Source organism: Plectropomus leopardus, chromosome 9, assembly GCF_026936395.1.
Source record: "Plectropomus leopardus strain MGB_pleo_1.0 chromosome 9, ASM2693639v1, whole genome shotgun sequence".
Lineage (NCBI taxonomy): Eukaryota > Metazoa > Chordata > Actinopteri > Perciformes > Serranidae > Plectropomus > Plectropomus leopardus.
The window spans coordinates 24,091,700-24,114,826 of NC_142184.1; the positions used below are offsets into that span (position 1 = coordinate 24,091,700).

Below are 23,127 nucleotides of genomic sequence, written 5' to 3' on the forward strand. Positions count from 1 at the left end.
AACACTGCTTTTCTGTTTAATTGTTGATATTTATCTTTATTAATTTCTAATTTACATTTAATTTCTGTATTACTTTTATTGCCATATTTTATTTGCCTATGTCCTGGTATGTTTTAAATTCTGGTTCAACCAGCCAAGAAGGAAAATACATATATTTTTTTCAGTGTCTTTGACAGTACATGTTAATTCTAATACAATTAGTACACTTTTACTATTTTTTCTTGACATACCAAATGTGAGGTGGCAGTTGGTGGACCATTGAAACCTCAGCATTTATTTGCTTATAAATATCTGTAACTTTTCCATTGATGTCAGTTAATAAGCATTGGGAAAGGGGACAATAAATGCATTAATTAATGTCATCAACAAGTCATGAACTTTATTTCATGCCAAAAAACAAACATAGCATTCACATAACAACGGTATATTCCTCATAAAAGAAATGATAAAACACTTAAAAAAGGAGTGAACACATTCATTCCTCACGTTGTCAGAGCAACCACAGCTCAATATACTATCATACTGTACATTTACCAATGTTCTACAGCTATGACTTATATCTGTCATTAACTACTATACACAATCTTATACTTTCTGACGTCATTACATCGAACAGATCTGCGTAATTTCTGTACTCAAAATATAAACTTCTATTTGTGTGTATTTAACTCTTCTGATTACACACTGCAAATGCAAAACAATGGCTTTTGTGTTTTATTTCTAGAGTAACAGTACAGGCAAACTGCAGACTTATTAGTTTTTATTGTCTGCTAATGTCTCACTACACTTCAGTGCAGGTCTTGATTAATATTACATTTTCAATAGACAATTTACAATAAATATCCATTCTTTACAATTAGGTCCATGTTTCATATTTTTCTAAAGTGCAGAAGTGACACACAGATGATAAAAGTTTAGAAGCGGACCATAATCGTTCATTAACTATTGGCTGTCTAACCCATCAGCAAAAAGACGCTTGGTAGCAAAGCTTTGAAGGAGACAACAAAGCACAAAACCACAGAGAGAACACGGGGAAATGCAGGTTAACCCTAACACTATTTCTGTTTTTGTCCATACGGAAAAATGAGTGAGGGATAACGATGGATAGACAGATCAGTTGTTATTCATGTGTTTCTATTTTTGTGGCATCAGCGACATATCTATTCTAGGAAGTAGTTTTTGATAGAAATAAACTAGCACTGAGAAATAAGAAATCATGCAAATCTTTTTTTTTGTCATTTCTTTTGTTTCTATTAAAATCAGAAATGTGCCTGTTAAATTAACATTGGCACAAATCCTGATCACACAGTAAAATACTGCATTACCGTAATTCTCTCTTTCCGAGGTTTAAATTTGTTTCACTCTTGAATGGTTTTTCTGAGCGGTCTTCTTTTTTAATGGCCTCAGAGCATAGCTTTGCAAAAAACGATCCTGGTCATGCCATAAGGAGGAAGTTGATATCAAAGAACAAAAAAAAAAAAGATAAAACGATTACGCAATCAGCTCTTCCTCCTGCTTTTATTGTGTTGAATAGCAGCAGCCTTGCTCTGTCAGTTGTTGTTCATAATCCACCAAGAGGCTGTCAAATGAAACAATAATTAAGCATCAATATTTTGTGCTCTTTCCCAAGAAAAACTAATTACCAATGACAGCAGACAGAAAAGGTAAATGTCAACATGCACTTAAATTTTTCCCTAAAAAAAAGCAATGGCCTCCTGAGATTACAGTTTATTAACTAGTACAGTATTTCTCACACATTAAACCTGCATTAACTGATTTTTTTTTTTTTTTACAACTTCAAAGGCAATGCTATTTCTAATTCTATTCTCACAATTGTAATTAGAATAGTCATAATTTATTCATAAAACTGGATTTGTGTCAGTTTTTGTGTGTGAAGGCTGCCGTCAGTAGAGATTATTGTTTAAGAGCCAGGTTCCTACCTGGGAGGAGCATGGTGGAGACCATCTCAGGCTCTTCCAGTGAGTCAATAATGCAGCGCTGGAAGGTCTTACTGATGGACGACTGCAGGTAGCTGAGAGGAAAGAGAGATGAAATGCTCAGCAAGGCAATAACACTTCAAAGAGAGGATGTGAACAGCTCGGTGTGCAGGGCACATTTTGGTTCAGCACTGAAATTCTCAGAACATGTTTTCTAGTCTAATATGCCGTGAAGCCCCTCTGATCCTACCTCATCCAGGAGAGACGGTCCTGCCAAAATTCGTACATGATGAAGCATGATCTGTCTGGCAAGTTCTGGACTGAGACGCTGAAAATAAAATGAGACAGCGAGAGAAAAAAGAGGGTAGAGGGGGTTATCTCATATGTTTGGGGAAATTAAAGCGATTTTGAAGTGGCTGCACTGAATCACAGAGATCCTGAGGCAAACAAAGGCACTGAGGCAGACAAAGGGACATACTGCAGGTTGTTTAGCTGGCTGCTGGTGGTATCTGTGTAGATTTTAAGAGCTTGCTGAAACTGCTCCACATCCTTTTCCTTCACAGACATTTGTCTTTGGACCAGGAGTATGTTCTGGAGAGAGAAAACAAACTGATGTCACGATCCCGTCTTCAAATAACTCCAGCAGAATACGCTTAATTTGGATTTTTAGTGGATTTGCATTTGTATGACTGATTCAACAGTATTACATATGATCAAATACATTAAAAAAAAAAAACACAAAACACCTCAACAATTAGCAGTAACATCATTATACACATTTTATTTTGTGCAAACATATCTCATGTAAATTGACACAACCTCACATGACTCACCGATTTATACGTCCCTGCCAATGTGTCCTCTTTGAGAGGTTCAAGATGTGGACTCTGGAAATGAGGACATAAAGCAGCAGACTAAGCTCAATAGATTCCAGCAATAGAACGACCACAAGTTACAGTCTGTCACAAAGCATTGGTTTTTACAAGGAAGATGTTCATATTAACCCTCAACCAGCCTCACTACAGCCCTGAGAATGATAGTTAGACTATAATCTTGTCTGTATGGCCTTGATAAGAAAAAATAATTATTAGTGTGTTAGCAGGCGAGCTCATTATCCTTGCAGCACTGATATCTGACCTTGGAAAAAGACTCATCCATTTTTTCCAATGAATATGCAAAATTACAAATGCAATGAGTCCCACAGGAAGTTCTTCTTCAGACATTCAGGCAAAACTTAGGTAGCTTTTTCACAGAATTCAAAATATCTGTCTACATCTGTGATCCCAGTGCATCAATAGTAGAGCTACACCAATGCATCAATATCTGTGTGAAGCGTAAAGCATTGAGTGAATCGCAGCATGTATTTACAGGCTGATGCTTATGCATGACATTCAGTTTGTGTAGTTCAATACAGCCCGAATCGTTGGCCTAAACAACAACACACACTGTGTACAAATCGTTCTCTCTGACAACATGTACCACAGAGCGAACCCTGTGTTTCTGCAAACACACAGTGGGGCTCAAACGGCCTGCTCGACATTTCTGTTTGTTAACAGCTGAGCCTCTGCAGTTAATCCTGATCCTAACAAAGAGCAGTTCTCTTAAAAGTCAGAAATTAGATGCCTATAACAAATAAGGAATTTGAATAGGGAAGAGAGGGGACGCCATAACCCTTGTTAGCAAAATGACTAAAATGAGTCCCCCCTTGTTAAAAAGTCCCACCACACCAAGACCTATAACTGATAAAATATTGAGAATAACTATATTTTGAGGGAGTATTTCTACCGTCACTGTTGCAGCCATGGATATATAAAGAGAACTGGATACATTGTTGTAAGCGGGGCCCTGTTCATTCCTATGAAAGTAGCTCAGTTGCACATGAAGCCTAAAAAAAGGTCAGTTTTCGTGGTATAAAGTTTCCTGGATCTTCCACAAAGTTGGGCACATGAAGGAAGCTTACTACAGACTTCTGAGTCCTTTTGCGGGGCTTATGACGCAAAAAAACAAAATTACCCACTACAGGATTAAGTATTTTGGGGCCCAATAGCCTCATGTGGCAAACTTGGAAGTTGAAATTTCTTATTTGTACACTTTGTAAAAATGGGTTCAAATCGTGACACTGTTCTTGGGGGCTTGGGAGCAGCGTTTGTTAGCAAACTAAGGACCAATTGCATGGATTCAATCATCTCATGTGATGCTACTCAGCAATTAAAATCTTTGTTTTCTGATAAGGATTGAAACTCAGCGAGTGAGATACACACAGATGATACGAGACGAGAGAGGAGTCTGAGAAATGAGAGTCAGAAAAAAGGAGTTTGACATGGCATGCTCTAAAGAGAGAAAAGTAGAATGGATGGACTCTTACATGTTCACAGCTGGCATTTTAAAACCAGCCTATCATACATTTCTGAGACTGTGGTGATCATTAAAAGCCAAGCACCTTTTGACTAACATACCCACTATATCCCCATACCCGAACGGTGGGCTTGTAAAATAAAACATTTGGCACTGAATCACTGATACCTCCTATCAAAAATCAGCACATCGCCCACTGCCTACAACTATAATACTCACTATTGAAGGAAAAGGGAAATACACTCATTTGCTTTCTTGCCAAGAGTAAGATGAAAAGATAAAGATACTGCTCTTAAAACTCTCCCCTAAATATGAAGCAGCAAGCTGAGTGCTGCATATAAACTGGAAGCAAAAAAAAAAGAATTCACACAAACCTCGCACTCCAGTTTGTCTATGAGCTGCTCCAGTTGGTTGATCTGGGAGCCCCAGTGGTTGTCTGGCTCCACACTGACCCCTGACCCCAGAAACACAAAGTCATCACAACACAGGAAGTCTGAATAATGACAGTATATCAAAGTGTGGCATTTTTTGTTTTGAATGACCTACTTCTGAGCTAAGACAATGCAATATTCCATTTAAAATTCCCAACTCTCTCCAGTATCTTAATCACAGTGTTACTGAAACCAACCTGTGGTGAGCATGCCAGAGTAGGGGTCAGTAGGGGAGAGACACATGTTCTTCTGGATGCGTCGGCCGGGGCGTTTGGCCACCCTCTGGATAGGCAGGTCCTCGGGCTTCTTTACTATCCTCCGCCCTGGACAGCCCTGGTCATGAACCGCCTCCATAGCGCAGTCCAGTGATGACTGGAGGGACTGCAGCTGGCTGGAGGTCTCCCTGAGCAGGAAGCGTGTCACAAACTGACCCAGCACTGATGAACCCTGATACTCCTGAATGGAAGAGGAAAAGTAAACATGAAGGATAAGAATCAAAAGTACATTTTTTCCCATCATTCAGTCATTTCTCATCTCATCTTTAGAAATGTTTTCTGTAATTTTGTAATTGATATGATGGACTTGTCTGAGTGTTCATTTTCAGCTCGGGTGATTAAATAAATTGTGAAGAAAGAAGCTACAGACACTCGTAGATTTTTGGTTCATGTTATGCTCAGCTTTTTGTGCAAAACTGCTGATTCTTACATTATCTTGTATTTTGAGGTTTTTTGTAAAGATGATGCTTTCACGTCTTTAAAAAATAATAAATATACCTGTTCCTCGCTAGCGCTGCTGTCACCCGTCCCTCGTTAACACTCCTCCTTCCCTTGTTTTTCCCTGTTTCATTGTCAGTTCGTCTATGTTCAATGTGTTCCTGGTGTACTTCTTGGTTTAGATATGCATTTTTCTTGGTTTCTGGATTTACTTCTGCCTGCTTCCTTAGTTTTTTGTTGCCTGCCTGCTTTTGATGACTGAAACTGTGCTGGTTATTAAAGCTTCCCTTTGTTCCTGCAACCTGCCTGCCTTCTGTCTTGCATTTTGGTCCTTTTGAACTGAAACCACACACAAAGTTAAAATAGCATTATTTCCACCTGCCAAAAACAAAAAAGTAGTGAACACTGAAACACTGTCTGACGTGTGTAGATTACCCTGAATGAATCAATGCAAAGCACACTAGGGAATGTCTTGCAATGAGATCATTACAGCCGCGGCACAACAATCTGCAAGTTGAAATGAATGTGGGCCAGACCAATGTCCCCCTCCTCACTCCCTACCACCCTACTTCTAGCCCCCTTGCTCAGACCTCACTCATCTTCGTACTTCAACTTGATTCTGATCTCAATTACACACTGTTTTGTCACTGTATCTTACACGGCTGTGACGCTATCACATGACAAAATCTGTCCACAGGCACACAGACAGACGTATAACACTTGGGAAAATACAATCAGTAGTAGTTCTCACTACAATTGGTGTTACCTGGAGCACATTTCACCATGATGACATGCACAGACTCATGAGGTGAAAACAATACCAGTAACAAGGTGATAATGGACAATTCCATGAAGTGTGAAGTGGTGTCATGATAGTATAAGGATGTCTAGTGGCAGTTTGTGGAGAACTTTCTGAGGCTGCTGTTTATTTTTGGGTTTTTTTTTGCCAGCTCATATTTTTTGGATAATGAAGCCCGTCACTGTCACCAGCACCGTGCAGCGCAACAAAATAGAGACTGGTAAAATGACAAGGAGACATCTGAAAAATGACCAAGGAGCTTGTTGAGATCCTTGTTTCTGTGTGCTGCGTTTTCTCAGCAGCAGAGACGCTGTACCACATGAGTAATGAACCTTAGTCCTTTCCTCAATTTCTCCTCCTATTCTTTTCAAGACAGAAGAGCTGCGAAATAACAGCGGATGTTTTCTTGTTATCTCAGGGCACCACAACAACACAGTGGACATATTTTCGTCTGTGAGCTCATCATTATACTCTTTGTTTGTGCAGGCACTTTTGAAAATACATGTGAGCCTTGGTGGCCCTTTGAGTACTGCTGTAGGATTAGTTTTATCTTTGGTTTAGCAATAAGAATTTAATAACTACAGCAGATCTCAGGATGGCTAAAAAGGCAGCTTCTCTTCAGGGCAAAGAAAGCTTTTTGAGTGACTAATAGCAACATGAAAAATGCATGAGCCATTGGAAGGCATGGGTGAGAGGGAAAAATACAATGTCAGAGAGGATGGATGTAGAGAGAAAGGAGATAAAACAGTGAAAGAGAAGCGTGCGTCTGAGTGAATAATGGACCCGGATTAAGAAGGAGAGAATGAGACTGAAAGAGAAGGAGATTAGAGCAGCTGAAAAATGGCCACGTGTTTGTGGTGCAGTTCTGTGGAGGACATCTGAAGTCAGATCAGTTGGACAGCTGGGGGGTTTGTCAGCCTTAGTTACTGTCATCTACGCTCTGCTATCCCCCTATGTTCTCTCTCTTTATCAGTAACACCCACTTCCTGCGCTGCACTGAAAATAAGTGGCTGCATATCACAGAAAACAACCTCATAACAAATCTGCATTTTTCACAGTCCGCACCTGATTCTTTTCCCTCATCCAACAGAAATAAATATTCACCAGTTGGCTTCACATGAGGTCGATAACACTGAGCTGAGCTATTGATTACATCTTAGTGGAAGCTCTCTGGCGTTGATCTCGGCTGTGTGCGTCTAAAACAAAATGATTACAGCCGTGCATGTCGAGGGCTGACACTTAGATCCCCTCTACATCTCGTGACGTATACAGTATACCGTTCTGCTCGACCAGGCTTCATAACAGGATTTCATAACGCTCTAATTATCATGTTTCACAGCTCAAGGCTGGTGAGTTGATGAGATGCTGTGTCTTGTTATGTGGTAATACATGTGAAAGAAATGGTGGTTTCAAAATGTTCAGTCCTTTGAACTAAACACCATTGATCTCGATTTCAGCTCCAAAGCCTTAAGTTTCCAACTAGGACAGAGCGTTAGAGAGATGAAACCAAATGTATAAAAACATGTAAAGATTCTGGTTACTGGTTTGAAATAAAAAGTGAAAATAAACCCTAAATGCTATGTCAAATGAACAATATGATACAAACAGTGTACTCTTGTGATGATACATCTTAGGTGGTCATCATTGGGTTTTAATTTGCTACATGTAGAACAGTTGTTATAATTTTGCATTTTTTATGTTTTTACTTTTACTTACAGTCTTGTAAACATCCCAGCCTCAATAAATATATTCACTGATGTCTCTACAGACAATTCCTATATATTTTTTGTTTTATTTTAGTTAGGTTTTTAAGCATACAGTATCATAAGTTAGTTTTTTTAAGTCTAGCTTTAACTTTATCTCAGTTAACTAAAATGTTTTGTCACACTTAATCTAAGTTTTTAGTTTATTTTTAGTTAACTTAAAAAACCTTGACACAAAATGCTGGTCAGTCGGTCCATTGAAATATCTCAACAACTACTGGATGGATCGCCATGAAACTTTGTACACGTATTCATAGCGCCCAGATGATAAATACCACCAACTTTTGTGACCTCCTGACCTGTTTTCTGATACCACTGTGAAGATCATAATTGTTGTTTTGAACAAAAAGTCTTGACAGAACATAAAAAAACGATGGACGTAGTGACCATGACATCACTCATTGGATTGTGGACTCTAATTTTTAAGCCTTAAGTCTGGCATTTTGGCTGTCAAAATCTTGGATTTGGAGCCAGAAGTGACCTGAGGTTACCGTAGCTGGATGCATTTATATGGGTTAGTTATATAAAAATTCAACCCCTGAAAAGTTGTCATGAGCAGCGAAATACTGGAAACTCTCTGAATAAAATTAGGTTCACACATGACTCCCTGAGGATTCATTGCAAATTACTTCTTTCTCTCTTTTGTCCTCTTTTACTCTAGCACAATCATAAGGTCGCATTCCTAATCTATACTTAAAAAAATACTTTGTTTTACTTAAAATAGCAAAGTCAAAATACTAAATCAAGATGATAATCATAGTAAGCATGGTAGATCTGCTTAACATGTTGGCATTATCACTGAGCATGTCAAAATGCTGCTGTTATCATTTCGCTCAAACCACACTGTGCCTAAGACCAGCTTCACAGAGCTGTTGGAGGACTTTCTTCTTGTTTTGGCTGTTGATCTGAGAATTCAAGCAATATAAGGCAGTCATCTTTGGCTCTGGAAAATGATGAATTTTCATGATTTTCTGGCATTTAAAACGACATAATTGAAATATTAGGAGGACAAATAAATAACGAAGAGAATATTCGGTAATGAATAATGCTCCACAGCAATCAATGCATCTACAATACCCGCACCACATTGTGAAATCAGCCATATTATTCAACTGTTTCCAAAAGAGCCCAAAAGATGTTCACATAAATTGCTTTGCCTTTTCTTTACTGGCTGCCCAGCAGATTTACTAAGACAAAATGCTGTCAGTGTCTCTCACACTACAAGCTGACATCAACTATCTTGTTAGAAGAGACCGTTTTTAAAAGCATGCAGTTGTAAGCTTCTGTGAGCTCATGTTTGAAAATGTATTGTTAGTGAAAACAAGCAGAGCAGATATCAAGCACAGTCTGTCATGCTGGGCATTTTTGTTTCCTCTGCATCGCCACCACAGCAGAGTGATCTCAAAGACCTCTGAGAGGGTTTCAAACTGACAGCTGCAGCACAAACACAAAACAGCCTGAAACCCTGAATGCTTGGAGGGATAGCAGATGCCTACAAATGTTCCAAAAGCTGTTGAAATGGATAATAGTCTGCTGATGTCATGCTAAATTATCAACACGGTGCAGAGGTGAAAGCCATTATCACCCACCTCTTTAGTTTTATCCATGGCCTTCAAAATGGCCACATTCAGCTTTTCCAGAGCAGACAGGACGTTGACGTATTCCCCCAGATGTGGAGTGAAGTACTCTGGAGGAGAAGAAGACTTGTTGAATATACTTTGTGCTTGATCAGCACATCGATCAGTGGTGCTCTTCCACAAGCAGGAAATATATCACATATGATACTATTACAATGAAAGTGTTTTTTCCACTGACATGATTACATGTTAATTTCTAACTCACTGAAACTATGGGATGCTTGCGTTTTAGTTGCCAACAGCAGCTGCTAAAACTATGAAACATCTGGCTTCTTTGACACATGAAGCTGATCTTATGTATATAAAATTTTAGGGGTACATTTATAGCAAAGTCAGCAAAACAAAGCAAGAATGACACATATGTTACCTGAGAGTTTGTCTATGTCCAGGTTGCTGTGAGACAATGGGAAGAAGACAAAAAGAGACATGTTAATTAATTAAAGAGATGTCACTCAAGTGTTTAGGTTAAGACTTTTTTTTGTCAGACTTTGGGGATTATCAGATTTTTTATCTAGTGCCATCATCTTGTCAAAATTCCAGTGGATGTAAACTGACGGGATTACATTGTATCTCGTTTCGCCAGTGCTGCTAAAGAAGTCTCCCCCAATACTGGACCAAAAGTTGTCTGTATTAGTCACTTAGACACAGAAACATGGGAAAAGAGGGGCCTGGTTCAGAATATAGATGTTTCCTTTTAATTTCAGCGTGTGTGCATGCTGTTTTCAGCATTTTGCTTAAAGCATAGCCTCAGTCACAGCAAGGCTGTAGAATCTTGTTTTCTTGTTTCGTTGTAACTTTCCATTTGAAATAAGGAGGTATTGATTTCCACTGCTGATCTCTGAGGGGCGTTTAGACAAGGCACTAAACAAAGCAGCACAACTGCCTTGCAACTAAACCTAGAAGCACTTTTACTGTACATAAAGTATAATGTACTGTATTTAGTCATTATAACAATTAACATTATAACAAATAGTGGTGGACTTGGAATTTGATCTGTTTCCTTTAACATTTAAATGAATGCACAGCACTGTCTGTTTACGTTTTGCAAGCTTTCTATCTAAAGCTGAAAGTACGCAGATTAACTAATTCTGCACATTTAGAGGTGCAGCTCAAGCTGTAACACCTCATTTCTATTTCAACATTGTGACCACAGACACTGCAAACAATGCCCTCATATTTTTAGCCATAAAACTGATTTTTTTTTTTAATTCCAAAAGACTTTTTTCAATTTTGCATCTTTTTCAGTCGTATTCGTGCTCATCAGCGTGCAAACAGAGTGCTGCAAACTCTGAGTCTTTCACGGCAGAATTAAACCTCTAGATGGAATATTGACATAATCTCCACTGAAGGGAGGTGTTGACATCTCACTGCCAGGCAGCAGGAGAGCAGGAGGGGCTACAGATGGCAAGAGAGTTGGAGGACACCCAAAAAGGAAGATACGCTCACTCTGTCTGCTGCCTGTCGATGGAGCAATACAGCTCCTGCATCTGGTCGTCAGTGAGGATACCATCAGTGAAGTACGACTGGAACTCCTCCAAGGACAGCTTGCCGTCGTCTGAAAGCAGACAAACACGTGAAAATTACACCTCACTGACGCCTAGGAGGTTTTATCACCTTAATGAAGAGTTTCTACATTATTTAGTATAATGGAACAAGGCCTCTTTGGCTTCAAAACACTTAATTAATTCCAGCAATAACCTTGATCGAATGAAAATGGTTCACATCAATTCACATAGTTCCAAGATCTTTATTCCACTTTAAAAACTCTGTCGAGGATAAACTTAGCAGTGTTTCCCATAAAACTGAATTAAACTACATTCCCCTTATGCGAGTTCATTACTGCAGCAAATGAGTATTTGTTGATATGTGTTGTGATGCAGCCGAAAATCCAATATTTGCTCTTAGGAGTAATAATTACCTAATTGAGCACCACATTTTCATTTTAAAGAACCCATTTTGGCCTTTATTCCCTCACTGCTGAAACCTGACACTGCATAATTTCAATTTCTGCCACAATTCACTTCTCCCTTTACAATTTTGTAACAATCACATAAACACACTTTGCACATCAACTAATGTTATACCAGTGTGTGTGAACGGCAGAGGATAAACATAAAGAGGAAGCTGAAAGCGAGCTCGGCCCGCCTCTGATAAGCAGTGTCTGGGGCTGTGTGCTGCAGGCCTGCAGGGTTCCTGAGGAATTTGGGATCGAAGACTGAGGGCTAGTTTGAGTAGTCAGAGCAGAGCTAACTAGCGGACAAACTTCAGACGGTAATGAGATCTCGCCTCCATCTCGCCAGCTTTGCTCTGTAAGCATCGAAGCCTTTTGAGACCCGGCTCTGAGATTCCTGCCAGGCAACAGAGCTCTGACTGATAGGCCGGAGCCAACAGTAAATCATATCATCTGTTATGTTTGTGGGAACTATTTTGACTTGTTGCCAGCTCGCACAGTGGATGGCTCTGGACACGATGCAGCAAAGGCTTGTAAGCAAAAATGACACATTTCCAGAAGAGATTTACTATAAGTTGTATTGTGTGTTTACTGCATAAAGTGGAAAGTGTTTTAAATTGTTTTGTTTTGAATCGTTACATACTGATCACACCCTTAAGATGGAAATCTGTGGGTTTGCTGAACATTTGTTGGCTTCGTTGAACCTCAGATGAAAGATGAAGCCATTAAAATCACAATTCTTATCTCAAACTTTCTGTAAAAAATCTTCCTTCCACATAATGTAGGAGTAAACACAATCTGTTACACCTCTGACTCACTCTGCAGCCTTCTCCATCAGAGCTGCTTTGGTGTAGATGCACACCCAATTAGACACCAAAATACAAGTTACAGTGCAGCTCAGATGGCATGTTATGCAAGTGTAGCCTTTTCTCAGAGCTGCAGTGGTGAGCTTTCAGCTGTAGACTGAAATAGTGTTTGTCTCACAAGCTAAAGGAAAGTTATCTGTGCAGCATGTGCTCCGCCTAGAAGATTTATGATTTCTTTCCAAATGTCATCACGTAATCAGAATGTGCAAAACCAGTCTTTGGAGGCATTTATTGATAATTTGTATTGAAATAATGAGTCAATTACTCAATTCGTGAGACTCTCCTCAACCTGAACGTCATACAGAACTGTAGGATATAAGGATGAAATAGTTATTGGTTTCCCATTATAAAATTCCCCATGATGTATTACCGTTTCAAATCTGAATTATTGTTAAACACATTACTGGGTCCACAGTAAATACTATTCAACATCAAGCAAAGTTAGCAACAGTCTCCCAGAAGAAGGTGCAGCAACGTGGGTTTGTTTTGTTGTTCCCTTGTGAATAGAGTAGGCGATCAGCAGGCAAACACAGAGATGCTACTCGTCGCTTGTTCTCATCTACAGTGACACAGACACTCGCGAGCATTTCTAATGTTGATGCACATTTGATGGGGTTTTCACATGTTCATGTAAAAGTGCATTCAATTTTATTTGTGGTTTTCAATATTAAACATGATTTCTATGCGTATATCAGTATGTTTTTTTAGCACATTTTAGCAGTAATGATTTTATTATTATTACTGATAACTGTGGTCACTCATGATCTCATCTCTAGTGGGCTGTTTAGTCAGACATTTCAAAATGACTTATGTTTTTGTTTTCTGGCCATGGAATATTTATTGATGTCTCCTGAACTAAAGTGATGCTTTTACACAACTTTTAGGAGCATAAATTTAACCAAAAAAATGTGGGTAGCATTAGGAAGCAATTACAAACATCCTGTTTTGTCTTTCATGTGGGGGATTTGTTAGACTAGAAAATCAATAATAATTTTGTCAGTGGGTTATTTATTTTCATAATTTATTAAGTAAATATGGTAAAAACATAAAACAACAACTGCTGCTGTCGGGTTATCGAATATTGGAAATTTGCTGCCGTTTATTGTAGATGTAGTGTACCTATCTTGTGGACATTTATGTTGACTTAACATATGTATAATAAGTTATGTGAACTCCCCCTCAGGTTTGAACAACTTGCACAGTCAGTGAAAATGTTGTTACACGAGTTGTGGTAAAAGTAAATATTTCGTTGATGCTAAAAAAATTTAACTTAAATTGTAAATCACTTCCTCACTTTCATGTAACCTTTAGTATGGCATTGGGTTGTAACCATTGCTGTAGAGTGACCTCCATTAGTTAGAAAGATTATTTATCTATATTAACCCTGATAATATTAACCGTTTGTTTTAGAGAACATGCTGGTCCAGAAACAGCGACACATCTTTTTTTTTAATTCAAGGAGCATGTGAATGCAACAAAAGAGCAGACATTTCCTTCCACATGTGAAACAACATGCATTAATTAACACAACGCAATGCACAATTTAACTGTCTTCCTCTCAATGTCAAATTTGTACTTTGATAAAATACAGTGCATTATTTATTTTGTGCCTTCACCCCTTTGTAAAATTATGCAGTGTTTTCTAATAATATATACTGTAATATATTTATACTCTTTGTAAAAGTCTCATGTAGTTCTTCATCAGGAAAGCAGCTGTCATGTCATCAACATTCAGCTCCTAAAACAGTGAGATTTAATTAGAGAATATGCAGATTTTGCAGTGATTGATCCCGAGACTTTGTGACTAACAACTGTCAATATGACACCTCTGCTGGGAAATTTAAAGTGTTGTTGAGACAGATGATAAATCTGTACCTCACAAAAGAAGCTAGGCAGTTTACTAGCTTTAATTGTCTCATTTCACACTTAATGTAACGGCGACTTCAAAGAAAATCACTCCCTGTACCATAGCTCGTATCTTTCCAGTGCCCATTTTCCTTAAGGGAAAGGATTAAAGTGCTAAAAACCGAAGAAGCACCAATAATTCATAAAGCCCAACAGTGCAATTCAGGAGAATATGAGGGATAAGAATAGATTGAGGAGTAGACACAGACCATAAAACACACGCTTTACAGAGGATCATGGTGAAGCTAGGTCAGAATTTCAACTTCAAGTTATTTACAATTTTGTGCAGTATATAAGTTTAAAAAATATATTCGTTTTCTGGTCATAATTTCAGGCATCAAAACTAATTACTGGAGTTATTTTGTAGCTAAAATAGTCAACCAACTACTAATGACGTCCCTCTCCTCCATTCAGAGCTGCAGCTCTTCTGTACATCATCCTTTGAGGATTCTGCAGCAGTCTACAATCCTCCCTGCCACTGCACTGAACACAGCGTTAATTAAAAAACTGCAAGTATGTGAGGCAGAAACCTCACAGAGAGTCTTATAATCTGAGTGTCAAGAAAGAAAAAGCAAAACTACCTTTGCACCTTACATTTTAATGGAAACACTTTTTTTTTTTTTAAATCAAGAAAGTAAAGCAAAACAATACCCGTCTATGTTATTAAACTAGAGCTCTATAAGCAAACCAATCAATGGCCTTCTTGACAAATCATTTTTCATCCCACTGTTTGTTGTAAGCTCCGATGACGACACTTTGGTCTGTTTATTATGAAAGACTCCTGAAGGCAAATGTGTGACATATCACACTTAACAAAATGAGTCTCTTCTATTTTAAAAGACAAAATCTAACTGCTTACTGATCAGTGTTTTTCACACTTTCCTGACAAATCCAAGCCACACACACTGAGAAACTGGATTCTAATATCATAGATCAAATCCGTTTTCATCTCTGAGCTCAGTGTGCAGAACTTCATGTTCTTGCATTCACACGATTGTTTTATTGCATTTAAATAAAAGCTGTAATTCCTCATTACAACAGTATGGAGGAATGAGAGTATAGTGAGTAGGTAGCCAGCCCTCATTATGTGCTAAATCCGCAGTGCTCGGAGTGTATCATGGCAGCCCACTCAGTGCTGATTGGTAGGAGGCACTTTTCCTCTCGGGTGCACGACTCAGTGAGTTCGTGAAGACGAGACCCAAGCAGAGCTCGGCTGCAAATTGAAGATAGCTACCACAAACATGAGTTCTCGCCTCTCGCTTTTATCTTCTACAAAGAGTGAAAAATAAAAGCTTTGTGTGAGGGCTGGAGGACGGCGGGTGGAGGAGGAGGAGCAGGCTCACCAAATGCATTTAATATAAACACTAACTGAAATGGAGTTAACATTTTTTTCTATTAAAACCTCACACCGCTGTTATGTTTGCAGCAACTGCGTCAGTCGACTAATTCACAAAGTAATCGCCCGAGATGACACAACACTTCAAGAAATAAACAACCACCCACCCATTCCTCTGTTTTCAACACTTTCTTCACAACAGCTGCACAGAAAAAGCATCTTTTAAAGGTTCTTTCATAATTCACAATTTTTTTTTATTTGAATACCTCCACACATGGCACCGCAGACGACCCTTGCTTATGGTGGCTCATGTTGTATCATTAATCCTGCTCTAATGCAACACATCCAGCATCCTCTCCAGGAAACTGATCAGAGTTCATCGATACTCCACAGTACATTAATCTCTTGCCCCTTTTTACATTCCATTTAATGGAGCTGCGGCGCATGAATAAAAAATTAAGACCAAAAACATTTTCCTGTTTGTCAGCACTGTTTTTTTCATGCGGAGCTGAATGCTCCGCATTTTCCCACAAGATATTTTGGGAGGGGGGTTCCTTTGAAGTAAAGAGTTGATTTAAATATAACACGGTAACACGTTTAATCAAATGTAACAGCGACACGTTTGCAGAGGGAATATATTACAATCACATTAGGTACAAGTCTGCAGTGAATTTGTAGCAGTTTAAAAATGTATTTTCTGCTGAGGCCATATTAACGGTCGAGCAAGACGACTGAGACTGGAGGGATATATTTCAGTCTCACTGAGGATATATTATTAGATATCACTGAGATGTTCATGGAGTTCATCCTGTCAAATCCAATCACATCTGAATTCCAGTAAGAAGCAGCTGCACCTGACTTGGTTATTTTTATCTTTCTGGATCTCTCCAAGGTGGATATAAAACAGAAAGGTCCATTCGAGTCACATAAATCCCCTCAAAGCCAAAACAGGTCGCCTGTCTGAACCAAGTCATCAAACACTTAAGTTTTAATTAGCCATGTCATCTAATTAGGTGCATATTTTGCTTACTCACCATTTTTGTCTGCCCGGCGGAAAATCTGCAAGAAGAGGAGAGGATCATGTTTAAGTGGTTTTGGTTTAGGTTGGGGTACATGCACAAACAACACAAAGACAGTGAAAGAAAATAAAAACAAATGTCAGTTTGAAATTTCAGCAAGAGGACAAAAAGTACAGAGAGGAAATCTATCTGTATCACACTAGTCCCTTTTCTTTATACACAGAAGAGCACCCAAGAGGAGCTGTAATTTCAACATTTCAATAACAAAAGAGACATCTCAGGAAATGAAACGCTGACATTTATGTGCACCCGTGAGGAGCTTTGGAATAATGGCTTTTTTTTCTTACGGGGCATCTGGAACGATCACGCTGCTTTAAGATATGTAACTGGTTTGGTGCAAAACCTGAAAGCAGGAAGCAACCATGCTTTGTGTTCACTGATTGATGCTGTGAACGCGGTTATAAAATCATTACCGATATCTCCGACCTCATCTTAGTGTAACACTGAGCCTGTGAGAAGTCAGATCCGTTGATGGAGTGTGAGGTGTTTTGTGTGAGATCAGAGTGGCAGCTCTTTCATTTCAGTGTTTTTTTTTTCCTTGCTCAATCATCCTGCGTGGACCAATGGAGTCCAGCGGCTGGTTGATTAACTGAATCATCAAGGTGGAGCGGTGCACTTACATCCAGCTGTCGACTTTTGAGCACATCAGAGTGTGAAGGCCTGGACACGCAATGCACATATCCCCCCTCAATTCAAGACACATCTACTGATCCTCACAGAAATATATATCATAAAAAATGGCACTGACTGTGCATACAGAATTAGAAAGATGGCACTGAACATCTCAGGAACCTTGAAAACGTTCAGCCTTTATAGTCTCATTCAGAGAGGACTTAAAGGACGAAACCAGTTTGTACATTTAACATTTCTGCTAACCATTTTTGTATACTTAAAGTACAGTTTGAGGTATTCCCTACAAATCCAGGCTGGTTTCCATTCATTCCTGTATGCTATGCATACTCTTGAACCCTGACTATGTTGTGTAATCAGCCACAATGTATCAAGCCTGCTCTCATTTATTTCAAAGTTACACTATCATTGCATGGTAATGCAGTTTATGGACAAGATAGATAACTAAAAGACTTTGATATGATCCAGAAATAAATAAGAAGAGGCTGGAGGGAATGGTAGGGACGTAGATTCAAACTGATTGTTGAGGCTAATAACAATATCAATAATTTCTTTAAAAAAAATCTTTTCATTTGTTTTTTTTTTAAGATAACCCATTACATTTTTCCCAAAGCCCTCTTATAATTGTTTCTTAAAGGGTTGTGACCAAGATATGTGCTAAGTTTTTAACATTACAGTCAAAACTAAAGTTGTCAAAAACAAACACTGACAAAAAATATTAAGTTAACCTAAAAAGCCAGACCACACTGTACATTAAATTGCTGACAGACAACTTAAATATATATCAAAAACACTCTAACAAATAAATAGTAAAAACATTAAATTCAGTAGCATGTGCATATTTTGAACCAACCAAATTATTGATATTTAGAAAAGCACGGAGCCCCAAAACTGACTTGAAGCAGTAAAAAGGTAGTCAAAATGGCAAATCTGGAATATAATACATTAATAAACAATACAATTAGTGCCATTAGTACAGTGGAAAAAATACCAGCAAATGGAAGAGTATAAAGCTTTATATTTCAGTATTATCTATTTATGTATTCTGCTATATTCTGGACTCGTCTAATAATCTTTTAATGCCTTCTTTTAGCTTTGGGACTTCATAAAATAACCCCCCTCACATAAACTATTAATGTATTTAGCTGCAGGAAAGCTTTTCATGCTGTTATTTATGTTGAGTTTTATAAAGGATTTGTAGTGAAAGCACTAAACCACACATAACGAGTATGGCCCTTTAGCACCTCTGAGGAGACAGGCAGTCATGAGGACTACTGCTGGATGCAGGTGATGGTGTGAGACCTGGAGGCTGTGCAATCATTGTCAAATCTCCCCAAACCGTAAAAGTGCTGACGCAAGCATCCTGTCTAAGACACCTCAGAGGAAGCCAACAGGGAGGTGCTCCATAAAAATCTGGGGAACAAATTGTGAGCAATAAACATCAGCTCTGGAGAAACCCGAGCAGGAGATTTACTGGCCTTTATTCTTCCTTTGTGCTGTTAAGTGGGAGGTCGGTGGAGTCGATGGAGCTCATTCTACAGAGCCAATGAAGCTCTTCTAAAAGCATTATTAGCTACATGGATGCTGCTTGTTGTTGTAATTTCTATCTCAGCCAGTCCCGTGGGCCTGCCGATATATCACACTCATAATACAAATACAGTAGGAGTAGCTGACACCCTTTGAACATCTACAGCGTCTTGGTTATTTGTGAAAAGCACGACAAAGCTTCCCATCAGCCTCTCAGGCTAATTACTATCTCAAAAGGAGCAGCAATACACTTCTCAGTGAGGTAAAAGCCCTCACACGGATGTGAGTCTGTTAAATCAAACAATGTGTCCTTCAGCTTGTCTAATTATATCAACAGACAAAGACCCTGTTTTAAAGAAACAGAGACAAGCAACACAGAAACCCTCTTTAAGTCTAGGAGAGCTGAAATGTGCCTGTGTAGAGGGAAAAGAGCACAAATAAAGAGAATTTTCTGTAAAATCCTGCAGATGCCAGTGTGAGCATCAGCACGGTTTAGTTAAGGGTAACTATGTGGGAAGTAACCTGTGTGTAAATGAGGTGTGGTAAACTATCTTCCAGATCTCCCTGCTCATCTCTCAGCTAAAATTTGCATCATACAGCATCATTTTCGTAGGCTCTGGGGTTTTTGCTTAACAAACAGAGATGATTTTGTCATTTTTAGGATCATCAGTTCATGAAGAAACACTTGATTTTTGCTCCTTGCCAATATACTTTAGTGGTAGAAGGTTTTTATTTTACCATGCTAACAGGCCAGAATCACTCTCACCTTTCAGACACTCAATTGTAAATTGAACATTTATTGATTAGGTAAGATTCATTTAAAATTGGTAACAAACTGACATTGGAGTTTTATGATTTAATGTTAAGGTTAACCAATTTAATGTGAATGCTACCAAGTTTTTTATTCCAAAGGATACCTGTCAATGTAAAGTTAGCTTCTTAATAGATAGATGACAGTAATTTTCATCCAGTATTTTCATGGCACATACTATGAAGCTCCTTTTAGCATATTCTAACGTCAATGTTTCTTGAGAGTGGAAATTAATAATTGTAACCTACATTAATTGCATTGGTGAAATGTATTTTTCCTCCATCAGGAGAAACTCCCAAGTGCATCTGGGATAAACACCACTTTTTTTTAGTTTTTTAGTCCCACCTTCGATGCAGATTAAACAGTAAAACTTTGCAGTGCTGATCAAATATAAACCAACATTAGGTTACTGTTTTGTCTTTTCATCGCCTAAAATGATTTCAAAAACACATTAGTGTTTCGTTTGGCTGTGAATTTGAGAACAAGGATCAGGGACCATTTCCTGTAATGTAAAAATGGAGGCTGAAAATACTGAAACCAAATGGTAAAACTAAGCAGTGCTGATAAAAATATAAACCAATAATCTGTTACAGCACTGAAAATGTTCAGAAACATATTTTAGTTTGCTGTTTGATTATGCAATTTGATTGTTTATCAGCAGCAGATTAGTAGCACAGCTGTCTGCCATATTGTTTCTTGTGGGATGGCTAAGCTTGCATTACGTCACCCACCGGTGCATTCTGGTACTTGTAGGTTTTCTATCTCTTGTGCAAAAGCAAATGCAATGGCCTTTATTTCTGTTTTCTCTCTTCAGCTAACACCAATTTTTAAAGTATTTGCATCATCCTACTGCATAGACAACCCAGTTTTCTGACCAGAACACCTTCCCACCAGTGAATTACATCTTTGAGAACACGCAGGAATTAAAGAGCAAAGAATCAGTTAAGGTCGATGAAGGTGGATAAGTTGCCTTCCGGTGATCATGCTTTTAATTTCTGCAGCTGTTGAAGAATGACCAACCATTAGCCATTAATGTGTTCAGAGAAGAAAGGTAATGCAGTGTTTGCCTGGAGAGAAAAGAATGCTAACTGCATTTATACCAAATGCGTACTTGCTGCAGTCTAATGTTCCCTTCACTGGCCAATAATCTGCCTTGAGGAAACTGGAGAATTTTATTTACAGTCAGCTGTCAGGAAGTCTAAGGCTGGGAAATGATGCTGCTAATACACTGTCTTGTATTTGTGTCGTCAGTAAACCAGAGGCACAATAGCCATTAAGGCTCCAAGCATAAAGCAATGATTTTAAACTGACTGTAATACTGCACTGTATTAGTAGTTGGGTTTTTTTTCATACTGAAGCAAAAGAAAAAGGCAGTGGAGTAAGAGAACATTTGTGCATATAAATCCAACCCTCTGCCAACTGTGCAAGCAATACCCTGGTTAAATAATTCAAATATAACATCTCTATTTTTATGTATCTGATTAGAGTTGAGGGGAAGGCTGCAGATTAAAAAATCATACATATCATGTTTAATACAAACACTATGCATGTTTTATCAAAGCTACAATCAATGTCATGAGGCTCATCAGCCTATGAGGGGAAAAAAAAAACAAATAATCTAAAACAGCTGCATTGTAAAGCTATGATGTTTTAAATGGATTAAAACATCTGTATGTCAGATGACTGTGTTGTGGCATCTCTTTTGTCATTCACGCACTAATGGTCATGCACTCACCTTTCTTACATAATACTGCACATCAAGCACGATGTGAATGGGAGGCTGACAAAATGAACCATTCATAAAGAGCAGCTTAAAGGACGGTGTTTTACTCATATTGCGCCTTTTGAAAGACGACCCTCTGAGAGGCGGTCATGAGCAAAACACGCCTCAATATGCATACATGAGCAAATTTCTAAAAAGATGTGCTATTGGAAAAAAATGACAAGAGGGTGAAGCTACTTAAATGTCACATAAATCAGCTTTTACTCACATCATGGAAAAGAGAGATGGCTTGATTTTGGTTGTGGCCAAGCTCCTGCTGTTTCCTCAAGTGTTCGTGCTTTGCAGACTGTAGACACATGGTGATCATCTCCGTACAGGCCAGCATCTTGCCGCTTTCGATGCGATTTCCTCTTCTTTGTTTGAATAAAATGATTGCACTGTCTCTGTATGTTTTCTGGGAAGGCTCGTCCTTGTCAGGGTGGATGGAGGATGATGATGTTGGTCCTGTGATCCTGTCAGGATGATGAACCCAGGCTGCTGCCCTCTGCCTGCTGCCCGCCGCCTGCACGTCGACAGCAGCACAGAAAACTCCGCCTCTACACGACCAGCAGCGGGTGATTCATAAAATGCACCATCTGCTGGTGAGAGCTCACACACTGACAGAGAAACAGTTAATTATAGGCAATGAGTTTTACATGGGAGGGCTGAACAAAAAAGCTCTGGCTGACAGACAGTGGTTATCTTCTGGGATATTAATTCGAGATTTGCACCTAACACTGCATCAATGTTCTAATAATATCCCCAAATGAACTATAAGGGGACTTCATGTGACTTTTTTGATAATTTGTGGGCAATATTTATCAGGACTACCCCGCCATCCTGTTATGTAATCTTCATGAAGACAACTTTGCTTCTCTCACATGCCCCCACGGTGAATGAAGAATCAAAAAAATAGGGAAACGTTTTTATGAATCAGACATTGTACATGTGGTCATGTTTAGAACAACATGATCACATACAAAACTATAAAAATCAGTTTACAGTCTCTCACAAAACTGTATCCAGTCCCATTCCCAGACTTCCCAAGCACATGCATTTTTGTTAAATACCCTATAACACAAAAGCAAACAAACAGATGCTTATGATGGTACTTCATTTATATAGCACCTTTAACAACAGAGTGTTAATAACTATTTGAATATAACAAACTATTTATATGTTTAACAAACCAGACATCGAAGTTAAATGTCCACCATTCAGTCACTGTACAAGACAGAGAGTGACACAACTTTAATGGAACCCTATCAGCATCTTTGCACCTCCCACACAAACACACACACACACACACACACACTGACGCACACACACACACTGACACACTGGGTGGTCCCCCAATGCTGAGACCCATATGACCCTTCTGATGGGTGGGAGCAGAGCTGATTTCATAATGCTCTTTGACATCTTACTAATAACTGCTGACACTTTCTAACCTTCTGTCTATTTGCTGTTTTGAAGTTCGTCCTCAGTGCAGGTCAACAGGTGAGCTTCGTCACTTCTGACCTCTTTCATTATTATTATTATATTATTATTATTATTATTAATGATTCTGTTGTTGTTATCAGCATAGCTTTTTTCATTATTTTGATTTTTTTAATAGTAGAAGG

General features: G+C 38.7%; 1 protein-coding gene across 1 annotated transcript; it reads right to left on the reverse strand.

Moving 5' to 3' along the window:
* Window positions 1–353: 353 nt before the first annotated feature.
* LOC121947146 (N-terminal EF-hand calcium-binding protein 1-like) lies at window positions 354–22,047 on the reverse strand. The gene is made up of 12 exons (XM_042492073.2): window positions 21,732–22,047; window positions 16,728–16,752; window positions 11,082–11,190; window positions 10,003–10,028; window positions 9,588–9,685; window positions 4,921–5,179; window positions 4,667–4,746; window positions 2,771–2,824; window positions 2,416–2,528; window positions 2,188–2,265; window positions 1,941–2,032; window positions 354–1,579 (listed from the first exon to the last, which is right to left on the reverse strand). Exons 1-12 carry the CDS (start codon window positions 21,846–21,848, stop codon window positions 1,551–1,553), a joined length of 1,080 nt encoding a protein of 359 aa, XP_042348007.2. The 5' UTR covers window positions 21,849–22,047; the 3' UTR covers window positions 354–1,550.
* Window positions 22,048–23,127: the final 1,080 nt, after the last annotated feature.

Excerpts from the sequence above, each read along its gene's own strand:
- LOC121947146 (XM_042492073.2), bottom strand. The coding sequence starts at position 21,848 with ATGCTGGCCTGTACGGAGATGATCACCATGTGTCTACAGTCTGCAAAG. Across the intron at positions 2,529-2,770 it reads TGGCAGGGACGTATAAATCG|AACATACTCCTGGTCCAAAG; the intron begins GTGAGTCATGTG and ends TTCTCTCTCCAG. Across the intron at positions 2,033-2,187 it reads GACCGTCTCTCCTGGATGAG|CTACCTGCAGTCGTCCATCA; the intron begins GTAGGATCAGAG and ends CTTTCCTCTCAG.